We start from the raw sequence: 27,562 nt of genomic DNA, 5'->3' as shown, positions 1-27,562 counted from the left end.
CTGCTTTAAGTGAAATACTAAGAATAAAAAGCCTTATAATCTCTCTGAGCACGTCAGGAACGTGGGAACATAAATCTGGCCGAGCAGCATCTGGGTCAATCCAAGCAGCATTGACGGGGGAGACAGCTCAGAGTCCAGCCAGCTGAAACATGCTGTGAATTTGCCTCCAAACATTAGCAGAGTTTATTGGCAAGAGCTCGGTATCTTTTCCCAGCAAACAAAGGCGTCTATTGGCAGGAGACCACAAGGGGAGGAGGGGTATGGCTTCAGTCACAGAAATGGGGTTGTTCCCACTTGGACAACTGTTAAGTCCTCTGCAAAGTCCATCAGTCAGGATAAGGCTGAGTCAGTGGTGTCTGTTACCAAGTCTAGACTGGCAGAGTATTATCCAGCACAGGGTCTCCAGGGTCAGTTGTTGGATCCGGACTATGCAGGAGGGGCTTATCCCTTGAGAATATGAGCCTTGCTGGATCGAGTCAAAAGCCCATCTATTTCCACTAGCCTGTTTTCACAGTGACCTACCAGATGCCTATGCTAAACCCCCAAGGAACCTGATTCCCAGCAACTGCTATTCAGAAGTATGCTGCCTTCGACAGTGGAGGTAGAATATAGCCACCATAGCTAGTAGCCACCAAGAAACTGTTGGTGCAGTAGCTTAGGTGCATATACGGTATGTGCACATTGCCATAACTTGTTCAGGCAGAAGGTCAGACAGCTAATATTTTTACTAGGTGGCTCGCTCAATCCAGACCCTTCAAAATATCTGCCTCTCGGTCACAGAAGCCGATGTGGCACACCTTTCTCCCATTTGGAGGCTCTGAGGGTTGAGCACCCATGGTCCACGGTAGCTCACTGGTTCCTGGCTCAAGCTCTACAACCCTTGACAACAAGTGTCTGTGGTGCAATTTCCCACAATTCTTTCCCTGGCCCCAGAACTTTTACTTCTGAAAGGAAATGTGGACCAAGCTCTCCTGCCTGTTTCCCCTGATGAATAATCAGATGTTGGACAAGATGATATCCCTGAAACCACATTTGATTTTGTATACCTCATTAAGCTTTTATTAACATCATTAGTCACTGTCAGTTTGCGGAGGAACTAGTCTGTTTGTCGTTTCTCTTTTGTTTATCCAACTCCTTTTGATATACATTAGATTATGTTTTCTTCTTCTTTTCATTCACATTCATTCACTCACTTCCCACAGTTATTTCTCAAAGTTAGACACTGGTCTTTCTTGGTGGTGGTGCATTGCGGGGAATGCTTTCAGTGGTTCCGTTTTGGCCTGTGTGGTTAGAAATCACTGGTGGTTTCTGTCTGCAGCAAACCACAAAACAACTTTACAGGGGCGGTTAAACGTTTTAAATTGCAGAGCGTTGTTACTGCAAACCACCGCTCAATGCTGGTGCACACCCACCCAAGAATGGTGCAGAGAAATGGTTAGATTTCCCTGGGGGTAATACTGATAGTCTTCTATACTATAAATAAAGCCTTGCTGTATGAGATGCCTGTTAATGCTGCTCCTTTTCTTTCTGTCCTATAATTAGAACATTTTCCTAGACTGGGAAACATGGCAGGTTCCTGAGCTCTAAATTACAGTAGTTCTACAGTGGTACCTTGGTTTGCATACGTTTTGGATTAAAAACACATCAAACCCTGAAGTGTGTGTCCTGGTTTGCAACCTTTTTTTGGATTACAACCCCCTTTTTTATTACAAAAATAAAATAAAATTTGGAGGCCCCATTGGCGAAAGTGCGCCTTGGGTTACAACCTGTTTTGGTTTACAAATGAACCTCCGGAACGGAATATGGTTGTAAACCAAGGTACCACTGTACTTGTCTGGTTTTTGAAGATTGGGTAGGGCAAGCCTTGTGACAAAGCCTGGCCCTTACCAAGGCTGCCACACCCACTTTGACCATGCCCATGTTTGCTTTGGCCATGCCCACTGCAGGCATGTAGCTCCCTTGAAAGGTTGGCCAACAGGGAATGTGGTCTTTGGCCCAAATCAAGGTTAGCCGCTCCTGCCCTAAACCCATTGACACCTTCCATGTTTTTCTATCACAAACGTGAGCATGGAACAAAGTGTTTATTGCATTTATGCTGCCGAATTCAGAGTGGCATCATCACCATCACCATAGCCTTTCTGTTTTGGGGCCACAGTTCAAGAATGATGCTTAAGTATTCCCAATGGCTATTTGCCCTTGTATAAAATCAAGGTGGTTTTGGAAGAAAAAAGTCTTGTTCTTCCTTCCCCTGCTCGGATGCCGGGCATTAATTGCTGTTTGGGCAGCAGCCAGGTAAGCAAATAAAACCTGTGTTCCCCATCTCCATGTTTCCCTGAAGTTGCCAAGCAAGTTGCTTTGATTGGAGGGGGAAATAATGTAATGCATCCCAGACCAGCTTAGCTTCAGTACAACCCTGAGGTTCCAACTTTTGGCCCTATGGAAGGCAGTTGTTTATAATTGAAAAATGTTAACCCAGAGAATGGGTGTGTGTGTGTGCACGCTTTTTACCAACACAAAACTTTGCTCCATATTGTTGGAAAGATTCAGAAGACCAACTGGTTTAGTTCCAGCAGTGAGGCATGATCCTCATTCTCACTGTAACACATACCAGCCTCAGAGGATATCCTAAGGGAGAAGCTGTAGCTCAGGAGAAGGGCTTCACAACACACAACAGGCCCCTGATCCAATCCCTGGCATTTTCAGATAGGGCTGGGGAAACCCACCCAAAACCATGATGAGCTTCTGCCCTTCAGTGTAGAGTAGCAGTGATGGGGAATCTGTAGTCTTCCAGCTGCTGTCGAACTTCCATCTCCCATCATCCCTGACCATTGGCCATCCTGAATGGGGCCAATGAAGTCTGGAAGGACACAGGTTTCTCTAGGCCCCTGGTATAGACAGTACTGATCCAAACAATCTGACTTTGTACAATGCAGCTTCCTACAGACACTAGACTTTTTATAAATGAGGTTGGAATCAAAGGAGGAAATCTTCCTGCCCTTATATCATCTTTCCCTCCATATTCCTAGGCTTAGCTTGTTTAAAGGTTTTTTTTTATTCCCAGTCCAGAAAAAAAACCTCCCCAGAGTATCTTACCATGGGGCGCCATACATCCAGTTTCTCCTGAACAGGTCTTCTTTTTGGAGAGTAACATTTCAGTCCGGGTGGATTTTTTGAATTTGCCAAAATGTCCGGAGTTTTGAGTTTTGCAAACAGAGCCAGGAAGTGTGTGTGCGAGTATCACTCTTTTATCTCTATGGGTGTGCCTGCTCTCTGTACAAATACTTGCTTTGGAAGCAGAGCCAGGAAGTGTGGATGTGAGGATCACTAATTATACAGGTAGGTAGCCGTGTTGGTCTGCCGTAGTCGAAACAAAATAAAAAAATTCCTTCCAGTAGCACCTTAGAGACCAACTAAGTTTGTCATTGGTATGGGCTTTCGTGTGCATGCACACTGAAGAAGTGTGCATGCACTTAGTTGGTCTCTAAGGTGCTACTGGAATGAATTTTTTTATTTTGTGAAGAACACTGTTAACCTTTTGTTATCTCTGTGGTGCCCCCACATTGTGGATGTTGAGATTGGGCTCATCATTGAATGGCAGATCCAAGGCCTAGACCTTTCTGAGCTGTTGGCCATGCCAGATGGTGCTCAGTAAGCCGCCCATGAGCAGGTGAGAAAGGCTCCCTTAGTGGGCCTCTCTCTCTGCCTCCCCTTCCCCTTCCCCCCATAAGGGTTTCCCATTTACTCTGCAGGCCTCAATGCCAGGATCCTCACCACAGTGCATTATCCATGGATTGCAATTAAGCTGACTCTATTTTGCAATTAGAAAGTTCTAAGAAAAGAAAGAGAGAGCTTGCTAATAAAGAGAATCCCCCAAGCTCTCTCAGCCCTAATTAAAAGTTCTTTGTCTAAGGCCAATGGGCATTTGGATAGCTAGTGTGGAGATGAACCAAATCACCTTGGATACCTCTAAACACAATTATTGAATGCAAGTTAAAATACACAGCTCTCATGTAAGGTCAGAGAAAGCCCCCCTCCCCATTTTGTGTGTGGGGTGTGTGTGTGTGTCCCGTTTAATAAATCTTGAAAACTTAGCTGACTGAAGAACCTAGCAAAGAAAGTGTTGGGAGGAAAGAGTGGAGGAAATGGCTGAAGTACGTGGCAATGCATCTTTGAGAGCCAGTGTGGTGTAGTGGTTAAGAGCGGTAGACTCGTAATCTGGGGAACCAGGTTCGTGTCCCTCCTCCTCCACATGCAGCTGCTGGGTGACCTTGGGCTAGTCGCACTTCTTTGAAGTATCTCAGCCCCACTCACTTCATAGAGTGTTTGTTGTGGGGGAGGAAGGGAAAGGAGAATGTTAGCCACTTTGAGACTCCTTTGGGTAGTGATAAAGTGGGATATCAAATCCAAACTACTCCTTCTTCTTCTTCTTCTTCTTCTTCTTCTTCTTCTTCTTCTTCTTCTTCTTCTTCTTCTTCTTCTTCTCCTCCTCCTCCTTCTTCTTCTTCTTCTTCTTCTTCTTCTTCTTCTTCTTCTTCTTCTTCTTCTTCTTCTTCTTCTTCTTCTTCTTCTTCTTCTTCTTCTTCTTCTTCCCCCTAAAAGCTTTGCTCCTTTCCTTTGAACACAGTACTGCTTGGATATTCATGTTCTATTTCTTTTTGCCATTATGTCTTTAGAAGACATCCAAAGGCAGCCCTGTATAGGGAAGTTTTTTTAAATGTTTAATGTTTTATTATGTGTGTTGGAAGCCACCCAGAGTGGCTGGGTCAACCCAGTCAGATGGGCAGGGTATAAATAATAAAATAATTGTTGTAGTAGTAGTTGTTGAATAGGATGTCATAATTACCATCGGAGAAAAGTTGGAGGGTATGGTGTGCGTGTCCACAGTGTGTTCACGCAGTGGAAGGCAAGGAGGCTCTGCATTCCCTTTTTTGCTCTTCAAAATATGGCAACCCTAGCTTACAATCTAAAAAGGCATGTCACAAAAGGGAAATTGATTGGAAGGGAAGAAGAAACTAGCAAACTTGGGGACATGCTCTTACTGAAGTTGGAAGCCTTTGACTAGGCTGTGCTGTTTCGGAATGCAGCTTAAATCCCATGTGATTGAATGCTCCAGCATCCAAGAAGATGAGCCAGGAGGGGGAGGAGGAGGAGGAGGTGGTTATAAAAAAACCAAAACATATCATAGAGAAGGCTATTCTTGAGCCCTTCTTGTTCCCATCTAGCTTTGTAAGTGGGAAGAATATTTTATGGAGGAGCATTTTTAGCCTGCAGTCTCAACTCTCAGAAACAGGTTTACTTTGGGGAATAAGCTGCTTACGAATGCTCAGCTTACAGACTCTGCTCATCCTTCCTGCTCTCCGCCTGTCATGTGCCTGACCTTCTTTCACTGGATCATGACATTGTCCCGGTTCTTGGCTGGAGATTTCCATTTCATGCAGGGAGTGGCCCATTAGATATTCTTGAACAATGATTTCTATCTTAGCTATTGGGCAAGCTGGCTGGGGCTGTTGGAAATTGTAATTCAGCAACGTCTAGACTGCCACAGGTTAGCCAACCATGCTCTAAAAGGCATCTCAACTCACTTCCTTTTGCACATGGCATCCATGGAGTTACCATTTAATCCTCATTCAGGTGTTCCAGCGCCCCCTTTCCCATTATTTCCCCTATCAGCCTTCTCTTGTGGACATCTTTTCTCTTTCATATATTCCAACTTTTATCGCTAGTACAAACACACCTTTTGGCACTGGCGGAGGAAGAGGGGGGCGGGGGAGCGCATCGCCCCCAGCAGCACGATCCCAGTGTGGTGCCATCGTGGCTGCCCCGCCCGCGCTGGGTGCCACTCTCCCAGGACGTGCACCATGCCCCTGCGGGTGGCATGCCACACCCCGGGACACACACCAGCCACGCCCCTGCTTGCTCTCTGCCCCCTGGTGCCGGAGCATGAAGCTCCACCACTTCCTGTTGGCACTGCTGTAACATAGAATAGTGACTAAGAGAATGAGCTGTTGTCCCAAAGACCACTGGTTCCAGTCTCAGCTTAGCTACAAACTCACCGCTTGGCCTTAGATCTTAGTCTTTTTTAAAAAATGGTGTGTTTTTTTGTTTTGTTTTTGCATTGTCTTTTATAGTTTAAATATAGTTTTGCACATGGGGCCATATTCCATGGTGATGTGCCCCACCTATATTATAAAGTGGTGTGGTCCTTTCTGCCACCTTATTTAGTTGTGGGCGTGGACCAAACCTTTGTGGTGTCCACTGTTCCTTTTCTATGCCTGTTTCACCCCTTAAGTTGTTGTAGTTGTTGTTGTCATTGTCGTTGTTGTTGTAATTTGCTTTTTCAAACTGGGTTGAAAAAGCTGGATGTAAATAAATAGCCCACACTTTTAAACTCCCTGTCTATGAACAACAGGCAGGCACTTGTATAGTCTTTTCGGTGCCTGATTAAAACTTTTTTTGTTTAGGCAAGCCTTGCCAGACATGTAGAAGCTGCCATGTGATTCAATCTGTTTTTAGCTTGTCGTTGATTTTAATTATTTTCTAAATGTTTTAAATAATTGTTTTTTTAGCTGATCATTTTTTTGTCCTACTGTATATTCCGGAGTATAAGACGACCCCCAACTTTTGAGAAGATTTTCCTGGGTTAAAAAGTAGTCTTATACGCAGGAATATACAACACTCTTTTGGTGAACCACTTTGAGGTTTTATTGCCATCAAGAGGTATTAAAATGTTGTGGGAATTAATTAATAAAATAGACAAGACAACCCCCCCCCCTCAGAGCCTTCCCCCTCTCAGACATTATTTGCTGTATGGGAAATAATTATGACCCAGCTTATAGAGCTGTTGTAAAGTTGACTATGACCATAATGTAATGCCTGATATAAAAATGTCAATCTGTTGGCTTGGGAACTGGAGGGAGGTAAATTAGGCCAGGGGGTATAAGTGGAAGGTTAGAAGCTGATAGAGAAAAGCTGGAGGTAATTCACTGTGTTCTAGAGCCTGACTGGATAGAAAGGGGGAATTAAGTGGAGGATCAGCTTATCAGTTTAAGAGGGAGGGGAAGTTGGCTGGAGGGCAGAATGTTGGTAAGGCTCTATTGGCATTTATCTATTAAAAAACAGTAAGTGGGTCTGGAAAATCAGATGGGATTCTTAGATCCCTTAGATGAAAGTTTCTGCATTAAAATAAATTATTACCGTAAATATGCAGGGGTTTTTGGTTATATATAATTGTTGCAAACCACTTTGATTTTTTTAAATGAAATTGCGGTATACACATATTTTTTATTAAAAAGATATGTAACAGTGCCCTCACTAACACACATACCTTTATACTTACCTGCTTTTCCATTCTGTTATGAATAAAACCTGTTACGTTGTTAATCTTGATCTGCCTCTTCATAGAATTCCTGCTTTAATAGTTTGAACATCCACTCCAAAACAGTACAGGTGAAACTTGAAAAATTAGAATATCATTGAAAAGTGCATTTATTTCAGTAATGCAACTTATTATTTTTTATTTTTCCTTTAATTTTTACAATTCCACAGTAATAAAACAAATAGTTACAATAAAACAAAAATAAACTATTGCTATTACATTTCATTAATTACATTCCATTTATATTTGACCCGCCTAACGACAAATAATTACAATTACAACAAATCAAGGCTTGACATATCTTGCTTTGCATGTCATGCATCTATCTCATATATTGGTTTCACCTTTTAAATTGCGTTACTGAAATAAATGTACTTTTCGACGATATTCTAATTTTCCGAGTTTCACCTGTATATTCGAAGTGGGACCAGGACACGAGGAGTCACAGTCTTTGAAACGTTGCTTCTCGGGGCAAGTCTATACATGCAGCAGAATGAATGGCAGAATAGGCTGAATGGCTTCAGTCTGCAAGTTGTACATGAGAGAGAGAGAGAGAGAGAGAGAGAGAGAGAGAGAGAGAGAGAGAGAGAGAGAGAGAGAGAGCATGCATATGTGTATGCGTGTGCACAGGTTTGTGAGCATGTAACATTATCAAATGTTTTACAGCAGACCTTTCTTCCCAATCTGCTAGTTGTATATTTGCAGGAGCATTCCACTGTGACTCTCCCGCCTGTCGTAGGAAGTGGTACAGTCCCTTCTGGCACTTCATTCTGTTGCTGCTGTGTGTAGATGAAGCCTTCGTGGCCCTTCCTATGAAACATAACCACCCCCTTTCCGAGTCTGGTTCACCTTTCTATGAAAGAGCTTGCCTTTGGGTTTGGTGCTCCTGTCTCTTGGGAAATCCATGTGCCTTGTGGTAGGGAGAGAGGCTGCCCCTGGTGCCTAGAGGTGGGTCACTCCTAGACTGAGTGATGATGACAAGCCTCTCTTTCACTCCAAATGCTCTTTTCTCAGCAGTGAGATAAATATGATGTCTCCATTAGATGGCGTCCAAACAATACAGATATTTGATGCACCTGCTACCAATGAGTTGCATCCCAAAGAATGCTTAGAAGACGATGAATCAAGGCTTGCTGATCTAATGTTTACTTTTCCTCCTCATGGCACAGCTCATTTCCAGTGACGCTGATGGAGCTATCCAAAGAGCTGGGCGATTCCGGGTGGAAAATGGCTCTATTGATGAGGTAGGAGGAGGTCTTTGCCTTAAGGCTTCTTTTCCCCAGGTTGGTTAGGCATTGGCATCATAATAGTGGGCAGATCTACAGTCATGGTTTTTAATGCTAAAAAAGAGTTAAGGAATGATTCTGACAACCATATAGCCACATGACATTCTTTTTTAACGTTCATAATGTGCTGCAGAACAACCAGGAACCAGGGAAACAGTGGGGAGAAAGAGAAAGCAAAACAAAATGTTTCCTGCTTTGATGTTTTAGAATATTTCTAATATTGTTCTAATAATGTTTAAAAGGATCCAGCTAATGTATCAGAGTGAAAAATAATTCTGTTTTTATTCTGTTCTTCTGCCAAACAAGGCCCCCTGAGCAGCAGTGAGAAGACTGTTCCTGCTGTCATGCTCACATTATGAGAGATATGACATAAGAGGAAAGGGGACTGGGAAGGAGGCGGGAAAAGGCAAATTCAGGCACTAATTCTTAGTTACGGAGATCATCTTGTAGTAAACAGCAGGAGGTAGCCATCAAATTGGAGCCTGGATCAAGAATCATGGGGTCCAGTTGATTGTTATAACACACCCAAGAGTCAGGAAAGATTTTCTCACTCTAGACCTAAACAGGAAGTCATTTTCAAAGCCTTTCCTTTTCATGAGAGCCAATCACCAGCCCTGGTGGGTGGACTCACTATAGTGCAAGGGAACTCCAGTGCCCTGGTATCCCTACTACAGGTTTCTCTGATTTACACCTTTTTGCAAGCTGGTTGCCCTAATATAATGCATTTTGTATGTTGTGTTCACTAACACCTTCTTTTTATGATACACACTTTTACCCTAACATAGTACATTTCTTGGAGAATTCCAATGCTGTTGAGGCCTCTTGTATTTCAGCAAGGAAGGCATTCCACAGCACTGGTGCCACCAGTGAAAAGCCCACCTCTGGATTATCACAAGCCAATAATCATCAGTGTGTGGCAAAGCTAGCCAGGTTCCATTTGTTGATCTTAATGCCCTTAACAGGCAATGGTGGGGAAGACAGTATTTCACATAACCTGGTACAGAGTTGTTTAGGGTTTTACATCTAAGTAGCAGGACCTTAGTAGGAGGGACACGGGTGGCACTGTGGGTTAAACCACAGACCCTAGGGCTTGTCGATCTGAAGGTCAGCTGTTCGAATCCCCGCGACAGGGTGAGCTCCTGTTGCTCGGCCCCAGCTCCTGCCAACCTAGCAGTTTGAAAGCACGTCAAAGTGCAAGTAGAGAAATAGGTACCGCTACAGCGGGAAGGTAAACACCGTTTCCATGTGCTGCTCTGGTTCACCAGAAGCGGCTTAGTCATGCTGGCCACATGATCTGGAAGCTGTACACCAGCTCCCTCGGCCAATAACGCGAGATGAGCGCCACAACCCCAGAGTCATCCGCGACTGGACCTAATGGTCAGGGGTCCCTTTACCTTTACCTTTAGCAGGACCTTAAAATGGGTTCGGCGTCAAGTGCAGATCCTCCAGCATGTGGACACCCAATAAGGGGCTGGGCTGCCAGCTGCTTCAAATGCCTACTTCTCTCCCTCCCTCTACCCTCCTTCATCCCACGTCCTGTTTGCTATTTTCTGTGTGGGGAGCCTTGAGTTAAATGACTTCCTGGTTTCTCTTTTCTTTCCAGAATACAGATTATGCCCCTGGTACATGGCGCAGAACAGATGTGCATTTGGAGAACCCGGAGTACCACACCAGATGGTACTTCAAGTATTTTCTAGGAAAAGGTAGTTACCCTTTTTTATTTGTGTGCACATGCCTGCATCAGTGACAACATTCTTGAATAATCAAACTGTGCTTTGATCATGAGCAGCGTCTTCTCTTGCTTTGATCAGAGTGAGTTTCTCTCTGAGAGTTCCTTTTTCAAATGAGACCATTTTAACTTTAGCCATGTGACCACATCTATGCAACCACCTTTTTTGACTGATAGGCCTGAGTGCCCAGCCTTTATATGTTATGGCAGATCTCCACCATCTTGTCCCACTTGGCTAAAAGAGACTAAAGGGTGGGTGGCCCCTGTAGGCCATCTGTGTTCAGAGGCAGTGGCATTAAATTTGGTACCAGTCTCCGCACAGGGAATTTTGCATGCGGCACTGAGGTGCTTACTCTATGAGCAAGGGGATTCCCCTGTGTGTACAGTTTGGGTTCCTTTGCAGGTTTGTTTTGCATTTTGTAACAGGCACTGTTTTTCCTCCCCAGTTCATCAGAACTATGTAGGAACAGACATAGAGAAGAACCCCTTTTTTCTGTCTGTCGTACTCTCTGACCAAAACAATCAGCGTGTTCCTCAATACCGTGCAATCCTCTGGAGAAAAACAGTAAGGGACAAACATTTTGCCTCCTCTTTTACATTGGTTCTAATTGTTTAGCTTAGTTTCTGACAACCCATGGTAATCAATGGAGCATGCCAAGCTAGAAAGGCTATGATAGAAAAACAGGCACTCCTTCCATTATAAGTAGTTTCTTTCACTCCAACTTGCAGCTTATTTATTTGCTACATTCCACAAAGGCCTTTTGAATCTTTCACATTGTTTGGATTCACATCTAAAGCATAGTTTATTGTGCACCAACCCCATCTGACAAACTATGGCATAAGTCATGGTTCAAGCTACAGTTAGCACAAACCATGTTTGAGGGTTACATCTGAATCAACCCTCACCCATTAGTGTTCTGCATATTTTTGTAATTGATTGAATTAACTTAGTATTTTCATTTGTATTTTTTTTAAAAAAACCAAGGTCATCTGAATAAGAGCATCTGTCTTAATGTTATTCTCTTCTAGGGTACTCTGAAAATATGCCTCCCTTACAGTCCTACCAAAACTTTGTCTGTGAAATCTATTTTAAGGTAAGCAGTTAAAAACGATTCAGCAGAGATTATGTTTAAAAGATCATTGCAGTAGATATTACTCATTGTTGCTCCACATGAGCAACACTGAAATTTACAATTTCACCTACATTTCAGTGCCATGAATCTTGACAAATTTGAGAAAGGCCCTAGAGAAATTCTTCACCCTGAAATTCAAAAGGTGAGCTTTGCAAAGCTTTTTCAGTATTTCTTTTCTCCATCCTATTTTAAGAGTGTTTATTTTGTGGAGCCAGTTGGGGATGTCTTTTGGAAACAATTGCTTCAAATACAGACTTCAAGAAATGTGTTTTATGAATGTGGTGAGCTGCTTTGAGGACTCCATCCAAAAGCCACAGATCTAATAAATGGAATTAAATGGTTCGCAGAGAGTTTTAAGCTGGTGGAGCTTAAGAACATAAGAAGAGCCTTGCTGGATCAGGCCAAAGACCTACCTAGTCCAGCATTCTATTGTCACAGTGGCCAACCAAATGCCCCAATGGGAAGCCTGCAAGCCAGACCTGAGCACCAATAGCTCTCCCTCCCTATTTGTGATGCCCAGCAGCTGGTATTCAAAGGCATACTGCCTCCCACAGTGGAAGTAGAACTTAGCCATTGATAGTCTTCTCCTTGAATTTGTCTAATCCTCTCTTGCTCCATTCGCTTAATCACTTTGGTTTCCCTTTTTTTTGAACCTTTTGCATCTCTACAATGTCCTTTTTTGAGACATCCACAACAGAGTATTCCAAGTGTGGTTCCATCGTAGATTTTTATAACGGCATTATGCTATTGGCAGTTTTATTTTCAGTCCTTGGTGTGTTCAGTGACAAGCCCATGAGCTGGAATCCAGCATCTGGGTGGTGGTCTCATCCTCCTGTGGAGGATAAATGATCTATCAGAATGTGTGCTGAGATATCTAAGAAGGAAACCTCAGTGCGAGGCGTGATGGAAGAGAAACAAAGGCTGTAAAAAAAGGCTGAAGCCTAGATGCGGAGACTGGAAGGTCAAAGCAAGGGCTGTGGCTCAAAGGCAAAGCATCTGCTTTGCATGCAAAAGATCCCAGCTTCAGTCCCTGGCATCAATGGATGGGCCGGGAGAGACCCCTGCTTGAAATCTTAGTGAGTCATTGCCAGTCTGTTTAGACAATATTGAGCTAGATGGGCTAATGCTCTGACTAAGGCAGATCTTGTGTTGCTGTATCTTAAGAGAAGGGCTGTAGTGCAGGGGTAGAACATTTGCCTTGCACTGAGAAGGTCCCAGGTTCAATCCCCAACATCTCCAGGTCTGAAACTGTGGCGAGCCACTACCAAACAGTGTACGCATTGCTAAGCTAGATGGTCTAATGGGCTAACTCAGTATAAGGCAGATTCCTATGGCTGCTGTTTGCTGGGGAGTGGGGGTTGAATGTCTGAGAAGCAGCGGCAGAAGTTTGAATGTTCATGGAGCAGAAAGGAAAAATATAGCCTCTTGGTAGCTATATTTGGTGCGTAGAGACAAATTGGAAAGAGTTTCGAGGAGGCAGCAAAGACAGTCAGCAGTCTGGAAAACAAGCCCCGTGAAGAAAAATGGAAGAAAGTGGGTATGCTTAGCCTAAAGAAGAGAAGACTAAGGCAAGGGGAAGACAGAGGTTCTCCATCTCTGTCCTGGAAGAAAAGCTGCATGAACTGTAGCCTGCCGAACAGGATAAAGAGATCATGAGCAGATGGCCAGTATATCTATGACTAGACTTAAGGGGTAGTGGCTGGGCACTATGCCAACAAAGCATTGTAACACCTTGTCCTGGACTCACTTTTAATTACATTTCCCTCTTTGCAGTTTGGACATTTCCTGGACACCCAACCTTTCTGTTCAAAGGTTGAATTTTTTATCCATGTGGTGGTGGTGGTTGATTACCCACCGTTCACCCTAAGGTCCTAGGGCAGGTTACAAGACTTTAAAGTACAACAATTTAAACAATTTAAAAACTTGCAAGTACTTGACTAGGACAAGATGTCGCTTTTTCCAATCCTAACCAAGAGGCCAGTATTGGAAAAACAGTGTGGTTGCCACTGCTTTTGTCTGAAAGCCCTGACCAGTTACATTTAAGGTGTAAACAAATGACAAATTAGATTGTTGGGTCCTGAATGAATATAAAATCTTAATATATTTGTTCTTTTCCCTCCCCAGGATTTATTGGTTCTGGAAGAGCAAGAGGTAATTCACAATCTGATTCCTTTAAGTTCCCAGGAGCCTATTTAACAAACATTGGTTTCCATCTTGAAAAGTGCCATGTTCCATTCTGTGGGCTATGCTACTTGGTTTGATTTGGGGGATGGGGGTGGTGTTGTACCTGCAAATACTCCTGTGTGCCCCTCCTGAGGGCAACATAAGTGCGAAATCATGACTGAGGCCAATTAGTGTTGGGAGCTATTGGTGAACCTGTTTCAGACCATGCACTTCTACAAATCTGTTGGGACCCCGTTACCTGAATTTAGGATTGTGGTGGGAGGGAACACACTTGCTCAGATTGCTGCTGCTGCATATGTCTCACAAAATGTGCTGCTGAAAACACCAACCCCATCTCACCCACATTGGGCAGGAATACTTATCCCATGATGTGACAATCCCGTCTTAATCCTGCCCTGCAAGCAGCAACCCATGGTCCAGAAGGGGGGGGGCATCTTGAGATAAGTATTGCACAGGTTCTGAAAGTGAGCAAAGGAACTCAACATGACGTGTTGTTTTCAGTGCCCCTGCCCCAGTTACATAATGTGTGATTTTGGCCCGAGAAGTACTTATGAGACAACACTCTTGCCTCCTGCAATGTTTTGGACTGTTCTGTTCCTCTTTTGCCACCACAGCTTGCCTCACCTTATTTCAAAGTACCGATTGGGAGAGAGGTCCATCTATCAATTCAGTTTGATTGTGGACCCTTGAAGGTTCATGGGCCCATGGGCCTCACTTGAATCTGCCACTAACTCAGCCTGAGCCATTCAGGTGGTGGGGGTCAGGGTGTAAATCACAGCAAATGAGCTTGTGCTGATGCCGTATTGACTCACGGGAGTGATCCGTGTCTTTGAAACAGAATGGGAAGTGTGAGTGCTAAGTGCCATAATTGAGTGTCTGCAGTCTCCCGTAACAATAACAATGATTGGCTTTCATACGTGCAGTGGAATGCCTAAAACTGATGGTATTCCTCTTAGTGGTATAGGGATCAACATACTTTAAATCTCCAAAATGGAGGAAGCTGGTGCCCAAATCTGTCCCATTCCAAACTTGTGTTTGTGCGGAGGGGGAGGGGGATGACATGCTTAGCTCTGTTAGGGAAGTTTTTAATGTTTGATGTTTTATTCCGTTTTAATATTCTGTTAGGAGCTGCCCAGAGTGGCTGGGGAAACCCAGCCAGATGGGTGGGGTGCAAACATACTATTATTATTATTATTATTATTATTATTATTATTATTATTATTGAATTTTAAGATAGCAGGCTTGCACTAGCAGTGTTACTGAGTGTGAGAGATAGGGATCTTGCATGTTTATTTTTGAAGATGTTTGTTGCTGGTGTTAGACATATGGGGAAAAGAACCTAACAAGAAAATCAGAAAAACAAGTCAGTGTTCCCTGGACTTGAATATCGTAAACTCCCACTGCAAAAAAAATCTTGCATTGTGGGCTACTGCTGTTCACTTTACTAATCACCTCTTCAAGAATACTCCATTCCAGCCCCTTCCAACTAGGTTTTCTGTTCCATTTACAAATAATCAGCTAGCACTCTGTTTTCCGGGTTTCCCCTCCTGTTATTTATTTGTTTGTTTGTTTGTTTAATCTATTTATTTAATGAAATGTATATCTTGATTGTAAGAAAACCTCTGTGTTTTACTAAAATATAAAATAAACATTAAAATTCTCCTTAAAAACCCCCAAGTGTTTGAAAATAATTCAAAAGATTATTAAAATCTGCAGTAGCTAAAAAGAAATAAAATACATGTAACCTATATGTCTTTGGATAGGCTTGCCTAAACAAAACTGTTTTAAGCAGGCACTGAAAAGAGTACAGCAAATCCAGTTACAGTGGAACCTCGGGTTACAGATGCTTCAGGTTAAAGACTCCTCTAACCCAGAAATAGTACCTCGGGTTAAGAACTTTGCTTCAGGATGAGAACAGAAATCTCATGGCGGTGTTGCGGCGGCAGCAGGAGGCCCCATTAGCTAAAGTGGTACCTCAGGTTAAGAACAGTGTCAGGTTAAGAATGGACCTCCAGAACGAATTAAGTTCTTAACCCGAGGTACCACTGTATAAGAAGAAATAAAGACTTGTGAGTCCTTTAACAGTGCTTGCAAGGCAATCCCTTTAATGGCTTCCAATTCAGGCTCATCTGTAGACAGCAGGTTCGAGTTAACATTTTATTTATTTTGTTACATTACAAATAAAAATAGACCTGACTTCAAATTCATGAGCAGGGCAATTGCCAAAAAAGGCGGGCGGGGGATAATATAGTGTGCAAGTGAATCAGAACCTGAGCATATGGATGATAAACTGAAAAGAAAAAGAAAAAAACCCTGAGTAGAGTAAGAATATAGTTTGTCTTTCCAAACTGGTTTCCAACATCTTGCTGGAGCAGTGTGCATGGGCTTGCATTTCTCAATGAGTATTCAAATTCATGAAGTCTCCATTGCATATCCTGGTCCTCCCCCCCCCCAAAAAAATTCACATTTATTTCTCTGGGATGCAGCTCAATATGGTTGGAAGAGTTACAGCCCTACTCTAGCACCCTCTAGCTATTAAGGGTTTAGAAGACGTACAGTGGTGCCTCGCAAGACAGAAGTAATTCGTTCCGCGAGTCGCTTCGTCTTGCAATATTTTCGCCTTGTGAAGCGTGGTTTGCTGCGGCAAAACAAAAACAAACAAAAAATGCCGAAAAACTTCGTCTTGCGAAGCACAGCCATAGAAAACTTCGTCTTGCGAGTCACCAAAAACATCGCAAAACGCTTTCCTCTTGCGAGTTTTTCGTTGCGCGAGGCATTCATCTTGCGAGGTACCACTGTACTCTGCTCATTGGCAAGTTAGAATGCAGGAATATTGTGGAACTGCCAAATTTAACTGCCAAGTTCAAAGGAGCACTTTCACTTTTCCAATATAAAGCTGTTTCGTTTTTTGAAGAATGCCAGTCTGGTTCTGTCTTACTAATATACTGTTCCTGTTTCATAGGGCTCTGTCAATTTTAAGTTTGGAGTACTTTATGCCAAAGATGGACAGCTAACAGATGATGAGATGTTCAGCAACGGTGAGTCTGAAGATTGATTTCTATCTGAACTGATGTGGGTGTGGAAATGTCTGTGTTTATGCCATTGTGCTGATCTTGGTTTAGATCTAGACCAGTGGTGGCCAGCTTTGTTGGTCTGGAGCATTGGATTCTACCTGGCTGAACTGCTTAGAGGTGCAAATGCCATCTCCCTCCAAACAGGAGGGGAAATATGATTCCCTTAGAAAAAGGGGGGGTTGGCAAGTGCCCTTCACAGAGCAAAAGAAGAGGATTTCGCCATCCTCTCCTGTTATTTGACAGTCACTGCAATAGCCTATGCAATAGCCAATGTAGTGTCTTCCAGATGATGTTTGACTCCAATTCCCATCAGCCCTAGTCAGCATGGGCAAAGGTAGGGAAGATGGGAGTTGTAGTCTCCTGGTGTGCATTTTGTATTACGTGGTAGTGTAAGCAGAAAGAGAGTCCTCTGCCTTGAAAAGTTTACGGTCTTAACTTTCGTCAGATAGAGAATATGGTGTGGAGTGTAAATTACACACATAACAACCATACATACTTACCTTTCCTTTTTGTAAGGTACCGGTACTTCCATACCCAGTGATTCTTTGAGCCAGCCAGGGACATATCTCAGTAGTAGATCATCTGCTTTGCATGTGTAAGGTCCCTGGTTGCCTGAAATCCTGAAGAGCCAATCATTGTAGACAATATTGAACTAGATTGACAAATAATCTTGGTATAAGGCAGCTTCCTACATTCCTGTGAATACTCAGATTTAAGTGAAATCCAGGGCTGATTTCTTTTTGTTACCATATTTCTCTGCTCATCAACATTATGTTGGCTTACAGAAAAAAAGAGTACTGTGTTAAAGATGTAATACAATAAACATGCAATAATTAAAAGCAGCCTTAAAACCTTCACTTTCTAGCAACTCAGATTAAAAGATGCTTTAAAGGCCTGGGTTCCTTCACCTGACACCGAAAAGACCATTAAAAATGGCAAAATGAAACTCTGTTCCATAGCCAGGGTGTCACCACTGTGAAGGCTCTCTCACTAGCAGCCACTTTTCCTATGCAATTGTAGCTCCGCTGTTCATTTGTGGGAGGCTTAGAAGTTAATAACTAAATGAAAGAGGTAGTGGAGGCTGATCCATTAAGGCAAATGGGGCACTGCCCCACCATCCTTAGTCTGCCCTCAGCCAGCCCCCACCTGCCTGCCTTCTTACTTGCAACCAGTTCCGGGAGTGGCCCTGCCTGCCAGCTTCTCCCTCCTTAGTCTCAGTGTTTCCCTTGTAGAAGTCACCAGGGAGGAGGATGGCAGGGGACTAGACCAGAATTAGTTGCCTCTGCCTCTCATTGGTTCTGGTGCCGCCGCCACCTAAGGGGGGGGGTCTCTTTGCCTTGTGCTCTACCAGCCCCAATGGGTACCAGGCACCACTGGAAAGAGGTATACAAATACCCATGGTTGCAGTTTTCAGTTCTCTAACTCTGCCACCTACAGCTGCTCCAGAGTCCCTGGATCGTTTAAACCAGTGTCCTTCAACCTTGAGTCCACAGATGGTTTTTTTAAGATCACAGCTCCTCCTATCAACCCCAGTTAGCTTAGCCTGTGGTCAGGGATAATGGAATTTGTAGTCAGGTTTTGAAAAGCCCTGTTTTAAAGGATTCTGCCTATTCCACATATACATTTATAATTCTCATCTACAGTTTGTTTAACAGTCAACCCCTTTCCCCATGGAATGCTGGGAACAGTAGGTGTTTCCTAGAGGGGAACAGGGATGTTTCCTAATAACTTTCAGCACCCTTGAGAAGCTGCAGTTTCCAGGATTCTTTGAGGGGAAGTGCTGTAATATTGCTTGAAATGTGCAGTGCGGATGCAGCTTTTCTCTCTTGCTTATAATACTCTGTTAAGTACCATGTGGCGCCACATTCATAACAATCATAAATCTGCCCCTCTGGCTGGACTTTCCCAGAGAAAACACAAGTTGCGCTTCCAGCGTAAACACACTCTCTGCTCTCCAGCTACTCTCCCGAGCAGCAGATAAAATAAAAGGGATATCCAGTTTCTTGGGAACTCTTGCTATCCCCAGATGTTTCCAAATCCCCCCCCAACCACCCTTGGCATGGATCCGCTTTGCCTCCTCCTGCTTCCCAGAGCATCTCCTTCCATGTGACCTGGAGGTTTGTTTTCACCTCCCTGTCTCTGAACAACGGCTACAAAATATTTCAATGTCGGGCCGAGAACATTTTGTGTTTGTATGACTAAAAGCTCTGGCAGGCTCTTAATGCCTTGGTTATATTTGCAAAGCCAGCTTGACATATTTGTGTTCTCAACAGCCAAAGTGGGGTGGGTGGGGGAAAAATACCAAAAGCTTTCCATCTTCCTTGCCCTTGTCTCCTGCCCTGCCGCCACCAAAATTGCCTTAGTCTCATTCCTCATGCCTGTTTTGTCTTGGTCTCAAGGTGGACTTCTCCAACCTTTTAAAGATACTTGAAATATGGGATCTGCATGAACTATATTTAGCATGTTCATCTGAGTTTTTCTTTCTTTGCTGTTTCGTACACACAGGTTTAGAAGTGTTATGGTTCTCAGGGTCAAATGAAGCATGATGTTAAATGTGTCCATGCATTTAATGCCCAGATTTTATTTAAATCTCTCCCCTCTTTCTCATCCCATTGTCTCTTCCCACTATCTTATTGGCTACACCCACACCCCCACACCCCGCAATCTGCAGAAGCTGGCAGCGAAAGCTTTCAGAGGTTATTGAGTCTCTTGGGGGACACCATTACTTTGAAGGGCTGGACCGGCTACAGAGGAGGACTGGACACCAAAAGTAAGGTTTCATTGGAGGCAGATTCCAAGATGTGTTGGCAGATCCAGAACATATATTGTAATGCATGAAAATGCACCCGTTTTCTTCTCTAGTTACTTACTTTGTGTTCTCCTATTGGCCTTTGCAACTCAAGTGTCTTGGCTCCACGTCTGTTTCAGCCCAGCATGTTGGCCAGGCACCTGCATTGCTGCTTTTTAAGTCCCAATTAAAACATTTTGATGTGCTCCACCTTTTGGTGGCATTGAATCTCTGATGGTTTTTACCCATCATTTGTTTGCTCTTCTCTTCGCTGCTGTTTTCTGTTCCATTGTTTGTTTTTATTGCAATCCGTTTTTTATAAGTGGCTTCAGGGGTATTAGCAGGAGGACAGTGATAAAGCCTCCTCCAGTCAACCTATGTATTGAACATCCAGATTTGTTTGCACAAAGCTTACGCAGAGGTTGGATTATATCCTACTTTCCTTCTGATTTGCTTATGGGGAGGTTATACAACAATGAGCATTTTGTCCTGCATTCATACTGATCCTCTTGTAGAGTGACTAAACTCCTTCCCAGTAAGCGTTCATTTGTTCCACACTTTTTAATGCATTTCCTCATCACTTTCCTAACCACAAAAAGTCAGTTTCCTTTTTAAAAATTGGTGTATTATGCTAGAATGACAGAGTAATTTAATCCACTTTAACTGGGCAAACCTAAATTTCCTGATATACGCTTGTATCCCTTCTTCACAATATGGGTGGTCTAGAGGTACCCTGAATGTAGCAATGGTCCAATGGGAAAGGATGGAGTGTAGGAGTCCCTAAACTCCATATCACCCCACTGAAAACCAGTGCTCCTTCGCTTTCTTTTGCAGACGACACCACAGGCATTTTTTCCATCTACACTGTCTACCAAGGGCACGAGATAATGTTCCACGTCTCAACCATGCTTCCATATTCTAAAGAGAACAAACAGCAAGTATGTGGTTTCCCTATTGATTTTTCTTGGTTAGACCACAAGCCACCATCAAAGGAAGGAAAACACAGCAGCACTTCCAGGATGCACATTTTGGAAAAGTTTGTGTGGAAGGCCTGTTCTGTATACTCTGTTTTAAATTAGGACATTGACGAATTGGAGTCTGTTCAAAAGGGGGGTAGCCAGGATGGCAAGGGGTTTGGTGACCCAAAAGAACTGGATGTGCTTAAGCAGCGGAAAAGGAGGTTAAGGGGAGACACAGGCCACATTCACAGCATACACATTAAAGCACTTTGAACAGCCACTAACTGAAGTTAGTTAAGTGTACTGAGAGTTGATCAGAGACCTCCTATTTCCCTCCCAGAGCTACAATTCCCAGAGTGGTTCAACAATAAATCCCTCTTCACAGGAAAGTCTGGAAATCTTAGCTGTGTAAAATGAATAGGGATTTTTTAACAGTTCTCAGCACCCTTAACAAGTTTCAGCTGCTAGAGTTCTTTGGGGGCTCCCAGATTTCCTTGACTTAAAGTGGTATCATAGTTCTCTAAATGTGTGGTGGGGATGTGGCCCCTTCAAGTATCTGAAGGGGCATCCTTGTTCTCTGGTAGCTCCAGATAGGAAGAGTAGGACCAACAAGTGGAAGCTCCTGGGAATACTGGTGGCTGTTGCCCATTGGGACTGGCAGAGCAGAAGGCAGGGAGGCCAACTGTAGGCACAGCCAGGGCTAATGGCAGGCAGAGCCAACTAATTCTAGTTTTTCCCCATGCTTCTCCCCCCTGCTGAGTTCTATAAGGAGCAACACTGAAACTGAGGATGAGGTTAATTACCGTAGTGCCACTCCCCTGGGCTGCCTCTGCCAGAAAAGCAGATTTTGGTTAAACGTTAGAAGAAACCTCCTTATGGCAAGAGCTGTCTGACAGTGGGGGAGGCTGGCCCAGGCAGTGGTGGCCTCTCCTTCTCCGGAGGTATTTAAATCAGAGGCTGGAACTTCATCCTGCAGTGCGGCCCTCCATGGAGTGTTGGACTGGATTATGTCCAAGGCCCTTTCCAGGCCTGTGGCCCAAATCTTAAGATATGTTGACTATTTCCCCATCTCTTCTTCCCTTCAGCATTTCCCACCCCCACACTCCAAACATACCCAGTTCTCTTCAACCATTCCTCAGAGCCAACTAACCAAGTTCCAACGGCCATCAAGGCTACATTCCCCCCCCCCCCACCGCCCTTCTGGATTCTATAAAGGAGGAGGGCCTTCCTTCTGAAAGGCAGTTCCTGGGGCCAATCTCATGAGCCTCCCAGATCACTTTGTTACAAGTTAGAATTTTGCATCCCGATTGTTCTGATTGCATTTCGCTTACTGTTCAAAGGCGTTGCAAACATGAACTATCAGAGCTGGCAAGCTGAACCAAAAGATTCCCTTCTTTTGGTCCATTTGTTCAAACTGAATATGAGACTCATCTGAATCATTTACAGAGGACTTAGTGGGGGGTTGTTTTACACAGGTTGCATGAAGCCATGAACAGCTCTTTTTGTTGTTGTTGTTGTTGTTGTTTACAGGTGGAAAGGAAACGGCATATCGGGAACGACATTGTCACCATCGTGTTCCAAGAAGGAGAAGAATCCTCTCCAGCCTTTAAGCCATCCATGATCCGCTCCCACTTTACACGTATCTTTCTCCACTCCCTTTCCACTTCCTTAATTTTGTAAAATCAACTTGTTTTCCTTTTTTTCATATTTAACTAAGGAGCTCAGCTCCACTCATGGGTCAAGGCTTCTGAGCATATTGGAATATATTTTCCAAGTTTAAATATTCACAGGCCTGAATTTCTTAGGGTCTCGATGTACACATGATATTTGACTATGTTTTGTTTCTCTGAACCATGATTAAGTATTACATATCCAAACTAGAAGAGTGCAGATTTCAGGGTCTTTCCCCCCTAGAAATTGAAGGGTGCTACAAAAGACCATCCATTTAGAATTAAAGAATTCTGAGCCCAGTAATTTGTTTGGGGTTGTATGCAATTAAGTTATACACAGAACAGACCCACTGAAATTATTGGAGCGAAGTTGGTCATGTACAGGTGAAACTCTGAAAATTAGAATATCATCAAAAATGCATTTTTTCAGTAATGCAACTTATTATTATTTTTTTCCTTTGATTTTTACAAATGCTTTCTTTTGGAAATTCCACAGTAATAAAACAAATAGTTACAATAATACAAAAATAAACATCGCTATTACATTTCATTAATTACATTCCATTTATAATTGACCCGCCTAATGACAAATAATTACAATTACAACAAACAAAGGCTTGATATATCATGCTTTGCATGTCATGCATCTATCTCATATATTGGTTTCACCTTTTAAATTGCGTTACTGAAATAAATTCACTTTTCGATGATATTCTAATTTTCCGAGTTTCACCTGTACATGAATTTCAATAGGTCTAACTTTGGATACATAAGAAAAGTCCTGCTGGATCAGGCCATCCTGTCTTCCCAGTGGCCAACCAGACCACATTTGCATCCCACAATGAGCCAGAACTGCTGATTTATCACAGTTTAGTGTGAATGAACAATGCGCTGAGGCATGCTTCCTGATCATTTCTGCTTCACCACTCCCTTCCCCTAGCCTTGACTCCCCATCATCTCCAAACCGGAGGTCATAATTTGCTGCTCCTTCAGAAGCTACAAAAGTAAACCAGCAACAAATGATGGCTTAAGGTTGGCTAGCAATTGTGACTTGGGAAAAAGGAACCACAAACCCTGGTTTCGATATAACAGGAAGCCATGGCACCATGGATTATTTATCCCGCCTGTGCCTGGGAAGGAGTGGAGTGGGAATGATCAGCAATATGTACCAGCATGCTGCTCATTCATGGTGTACTACGGTATGATGAGCCAAAAACCCTGGCTTAGCATGTGTGAACATTCTCTCTGCATCAGGTATTGCTGCTTTTCCAATACTATGAACTGCCCTGTGGTTTCTGTGATGAAAAGATACTCCAACGTGTTCCTGTTCTTGATCTTTAAATTCCCCTGCTTCCCCCCCCTCCTTGTTATTTATTCCAACACAAATGGTGGGGGGTGGGGAGCATTATCAAGAAACAAGTGGTTTCCATTGGCGTGGGAATAATGGATTGAGCTCCTTAACCGATGCTGCAGATATTTTTGCCTTAGTGAGATATAATACGCAAAGTGATAGTTACAGGTGGGTGTCAACTGTAGACGAACCGTTCATTTCGTTAATTTGATATGACATGTTATGACTTTAGCTTTATGTGATATTGGTGAAAATGCACAGGGAGAGGGGGAGGTCTTGAGACTAAAAAGCACAAGTGTAATTTTATTGAAAAGAAAAGAAGGAAGAAACCTCAATGTGCTCATGTTTCAGGCTTACAGACTCTCCCAGGGGTGTGTGGACTTGGTGTCCCTTCTCAGACCTATTTTGAATGTCAGGAACATGTAAAGTAGAAAGAGAAGTTGTTTCTGAGAATGTACAGAGTGCATTTTGGTTGTGGCCAGCTAACAGCAGCCTGCATTATCTATGGGCTCCCTTTGTGAGGAAGGACAGGATATAAACTGAATTCAAGAGGTCCCCCTCTGCTGATCTTAACACCCAAGAGAGTGTGTAGGGAAAATTGGATGGATGAAAGGTAAGCCCTAAACTGTAGAATTACCTCCCCACAGAGGTAATCTGGCACATTTCATTGCATAGCTTTTGTTGTATGCTGAAAGTGTTTCTTTCCCCTGGCCTTCGTCAACTGAGGTGCATGCCTTTAGATTAGAACCTACCATATTCATCTGAAAAAAATCAGTTTAAATAAATTGCAAGCCTGTTTTTTATATTGTTGTAATGTGCCCTGGGACCTTATGTTGAAAGGCAGGCAAGAAATCTAATTAGTGATGATGATGATGATGATGAAAATAATAATAAATGAAGCCTATGGTTTTAGCGCTTTAGTACTGCAATAACTTGGGAAGGAGCCCCATTGAACTTAATTTCTGAGTAGATGTGCCTAGGATTGCACAGCAAATCTCCTCCCCAAGTATAACAAAGCTGTCCCACTCCCCAAGTATGTAATTGCATTATTTCCCATTCATCTCTTTGTCTTATATTATACGTCCCCTTCTCTCTATTGGCTTCCTTGCTGTTGAAGTTAGACTGTAAGCTCCTTGTGGGCAGAGACGTCTTACTTTGCTTCTGTGACTTTTGTAAAGTGCCAGAAATATCCACATAGCACTGTAATCTGATTACTATTACACCACACCCAAAAGTGTCTCTACATCTTGCTAGAAGTGCTTGAAGAGGGGATGAGTTGAATTTTATGAATTTTTTGTTAGAGGCATGTAGCATTTGGAATTAAAAAACATGTCTAGCCCCAAATATCTGATGTGCCCTTTTCTCTAGGCTGAAAATCTTTTCAGAAGAAAGCGTACCTCTCTTTGGGCCTCCTCTTCCATCCCCACCAGTGTTTACGGACCACCAAGAATTCAGGGACTTCTTGCTGGTGAAATGTAAGCTGGATACGTCATTTTCAGATCAAAGAGGTCCTTGTATTAAGGCATTTAGACTGCCATCCTGGACACATTTAGGAACCTAGGAAACTGCCTTACACCACATCAAACCATTGGTCCATCTAGCTCAGTAGTGCCTACTCTGACTTGCAGTGGGTTTCAGGCAGGGAATCTTTCCCAGCTCTCCCTGGAAATGCTGGGGATTGAACCTGGTAACCTTTGCAAGCGAAGCAGACGCTGTACTGCTGAGCTGCAGCCCTTCCCACTTAGAATCATGGAATTGTAGAGTTGGAAGGACACCACGGGTCATCTAGTCCAACCCTCTGCAATGCAGGAATCCCAGCACTCAGTTCCCTATCCAGTTTGAAAGGAGACTGCTTAGCTTTCCAAATGTGCTAGAATAAACCCTCTTTGACACAGTGGAGCATAATTATCAAACTGAATATGACTTTTCGTAAGAACAATTTTTGTAAAAAAAAACAACAACCCAACAATAATCTTTAATAGTTACAAAATGCCCAAAATGTTCTAAGTGCTGCACATGTAGGAGCCCAGCCTCTGTGTCATATTACATGACATGATCTGCATGCTGTGTGACAGGTCTTCTTCCTGTTTCCGTTGCCTTACAGTAATCAATGGGGAGAAAGCCACCTTGGAAACTCCAACATTTGCTCAGAAGCGGCAGCGTACTTTGGACATGCTGATCCGCTCTTTATACCAGGACCTCATGCCTGACATGCACAAGGTAAGCTCCGTCTCTTCTGTGGAACCTCAAAAGAAAAAAGATGCTCATGAAAGGTGGTGGCAGCTGATACAATGCCTCCGCCTTTCTTCTTCTTATGCCTGGGATCTACGCTGTGCCAGCTCCCTCTCTCCCCATGCTTTCATGAGCATAGGTCCATCATGATTTCTGTCTTTTGGTCATGCTGGCATACGACAAAACTTTGGGAGCCAGCATTTAAATTCAAGGTTCAAATTCATAACTTTCATTGGAATTTTACTTGAGGTTTTTTGTTTGTGGTATGCATAAGAAGAACCTGTTTTAATACTTGAGGAGGGGACCAGGGCCGTCTTTAGCAGATGTGGCGCCGGGGTACAAATATCCGCCCAGTCACCCCAAATTACCATGGATAGTGTAGGGGTGGCCGTAGCTGCACACTGACAGCCATGGGGGGCGGGCACAATTCTTCTCCATGCTGCTGCGGGAGAGCGATCCCTGAAGAGGCTTGGGAGTGAAGTTGCACCCCTCCCAAGCCTCCTTGGGAGGAGAGCTATGCTTGGCGAGGAGCAACTTCACTCCCAAGCCTCTGCGAGGATCGCTCTCCTCCCGAGGAGGCTTGGGAGGGAAGCTGCACACCCAGCAGCCTTATGGTTGGCAGGGCGCAGCTGGTGGGTGTGCAGGGAAAGTGGAGGCCGCCAGCAAAGCCGTGCAGTCCCCCACTTGCTGGGGCGCCCCTGAGAGGCTGGCGCCCTGGCGCGATGCACCACTAGGCCCTATGGGAAAGAAGGCTCTGGAAGGGACATAAGGAGCTGCCTTATAATGAGTCAGACCCATTGGTCTATCTGGCTCAGTATTGTCTACACTGACTGGCAGCAGCTCTCCAGAGTTTCAGGCCTACTAGGAGATGGCAGGGAAGGGCCGTAGCTTAGCAGTGGAGCTTATTGTCTGCATGAAGAAGATCCTGGGCTCAGTCCCCAACATCTTGGCTAAAAAGGATCACGTAGCAAGTAATAGGAAAGACCCTATGCCAGAAACCCTAGAAAGCAGCTTCCAGTCAGAGCAAGTGGATAGACAAATATATATAACATCTCCTGGTGTTCTTAATGTTCAGAAAACTCATGTGGATATAGTCTTCCTTGGACCACACTGTCGGAAGACAGTATAGTCTTCCTCGGACTATACTGCTTTGGAACGCAGGTGAGAGAGTCATGTTTTTGAACTCCTCCCTATGTCAAGAAAGTCCTTCCAAATGAAAAACTATCATGTTGCACAGAATTAAATTTAAAAAACGCCCCCAGGGTGACAGACAGTTCAGTAAAACTTTGTTGTTGTTGTTTTGCTTTTGTTTAGAACATGCTAAACAGGAGATCCTTCAGTGATGTCTTACCTGAGTCCCCAAAATCGGCCCGGAAGAAAGAGGAGGCCCGACAAGCTGAATTTGTCCGTCTTGGCCAGGTGTGCTTGCTGAGTATTTGGGATTTGTTTTTCACTGTGGCTACTTGAGGTCTTTGATCAGCTAAACAGGCTGGGCAGTGCAATATGCACCAGTGAACTGCCTCTGGCTCTCACACATCCAGGCTGTGAACACAACACACACTGCTTCACAGAGTTACAGTTACTTAACGAACTACAATTCCCAGGATTCTTTGAGGGGGGAGAAATGTGCTTCAAAGGTATGGTGACGTGTGGACACAGCCTCACTACCTTTCTCTCTTTCTGTTCATCTCTTTCTCATAAGATGCCTATAGAATTTATTTTGTATTTTTTTATATAAAAAAACATTTTTATTACCGGTAAAAGATTATCAAACATACATT

General features: G+C 43.6%; 1 protein-coding gene across 3 annotated transcripts in view; it reads left to right on the top strand.

Annotated features, from left to right (window-relative positions):
• The window catches only part of GARNL3 (GTPase activating Rap/RanGAP domain like 3), a 98,736-nt gene that overhangs the window by 50,005 nt on the left and 21,169 nt on the right, over window positions 1-27,562 (top strand). For all 3 annotated transcript variants that reach the window (XM_035113396.3, XM_035113398.3, XM_035113397.3), the window contains 14 exons: window positions 8,545-8,619; window positions 10,265-10,364; window positions 10,837-10,955; window positions 11,420-11,484; window positions 11,602-11,665; window positions 13,648-13,674; window positions 16,670-16,745; window positions 19,453-19,551; window positions 20,404-20,507; window positions 22,059-22,167; window positions 23,672-23,717; window positions 24,918-25,024; window positions 25,654-25,769; window positions 27,096-27,200. In XM_035113396.3, coding sequence (XP_034969287.1) covers window positions 8,545-8,619; window positions 10,265-10,364; window positions 10,837-10,955; window positions 11,420-11,484; window positions 11,602-11,665; window positions 13,648-13,674; window positions 16,670-16,745; window positions 19,453-19,551; window positions 20,404-20,507; window positions 22,059-22,167; window positions 23,672-23,717; window positions 24,918-25,024; window positions 25,654-25,769; window positions 27,096-27,200 — 1,212 coding nt within the window. The remainder of the gene's footprint in view (window positions 1-8,544; window positions 8,620-10,264; window positions 10,365-10,836; window positions 10,956-11,419; window positions 11,485-11,601; window positions 11,666-13,647; window positions 13,675-16,669; window positions 16,746-19,452; window positions 19,552-20,403; window positions 20,508-22,058; window positions 22,168-23,671; window positions 23,718-24,917; window positions 25,025-25,653; window positions 25,770-27,095; window positions 27,201-27,562) is intronic.

This window comes from Zootoca vivipara, chromosome Z2, assembly GCF_965207765.1.
Source record: "Zootoca vivipara chromosome Z2, rZooViv2.hap1.1, whole genome shotgun sequence".
Taxonomy (NCBI): Eukaryota; Metazoa; Chordata; class Lepidosauria; order Squamata; family Lacertidae; genus Zootoca; species Zootoca vivipara.
This window is presented reverse-complemented; position numbering and strand designations above follow the sequence as displayed.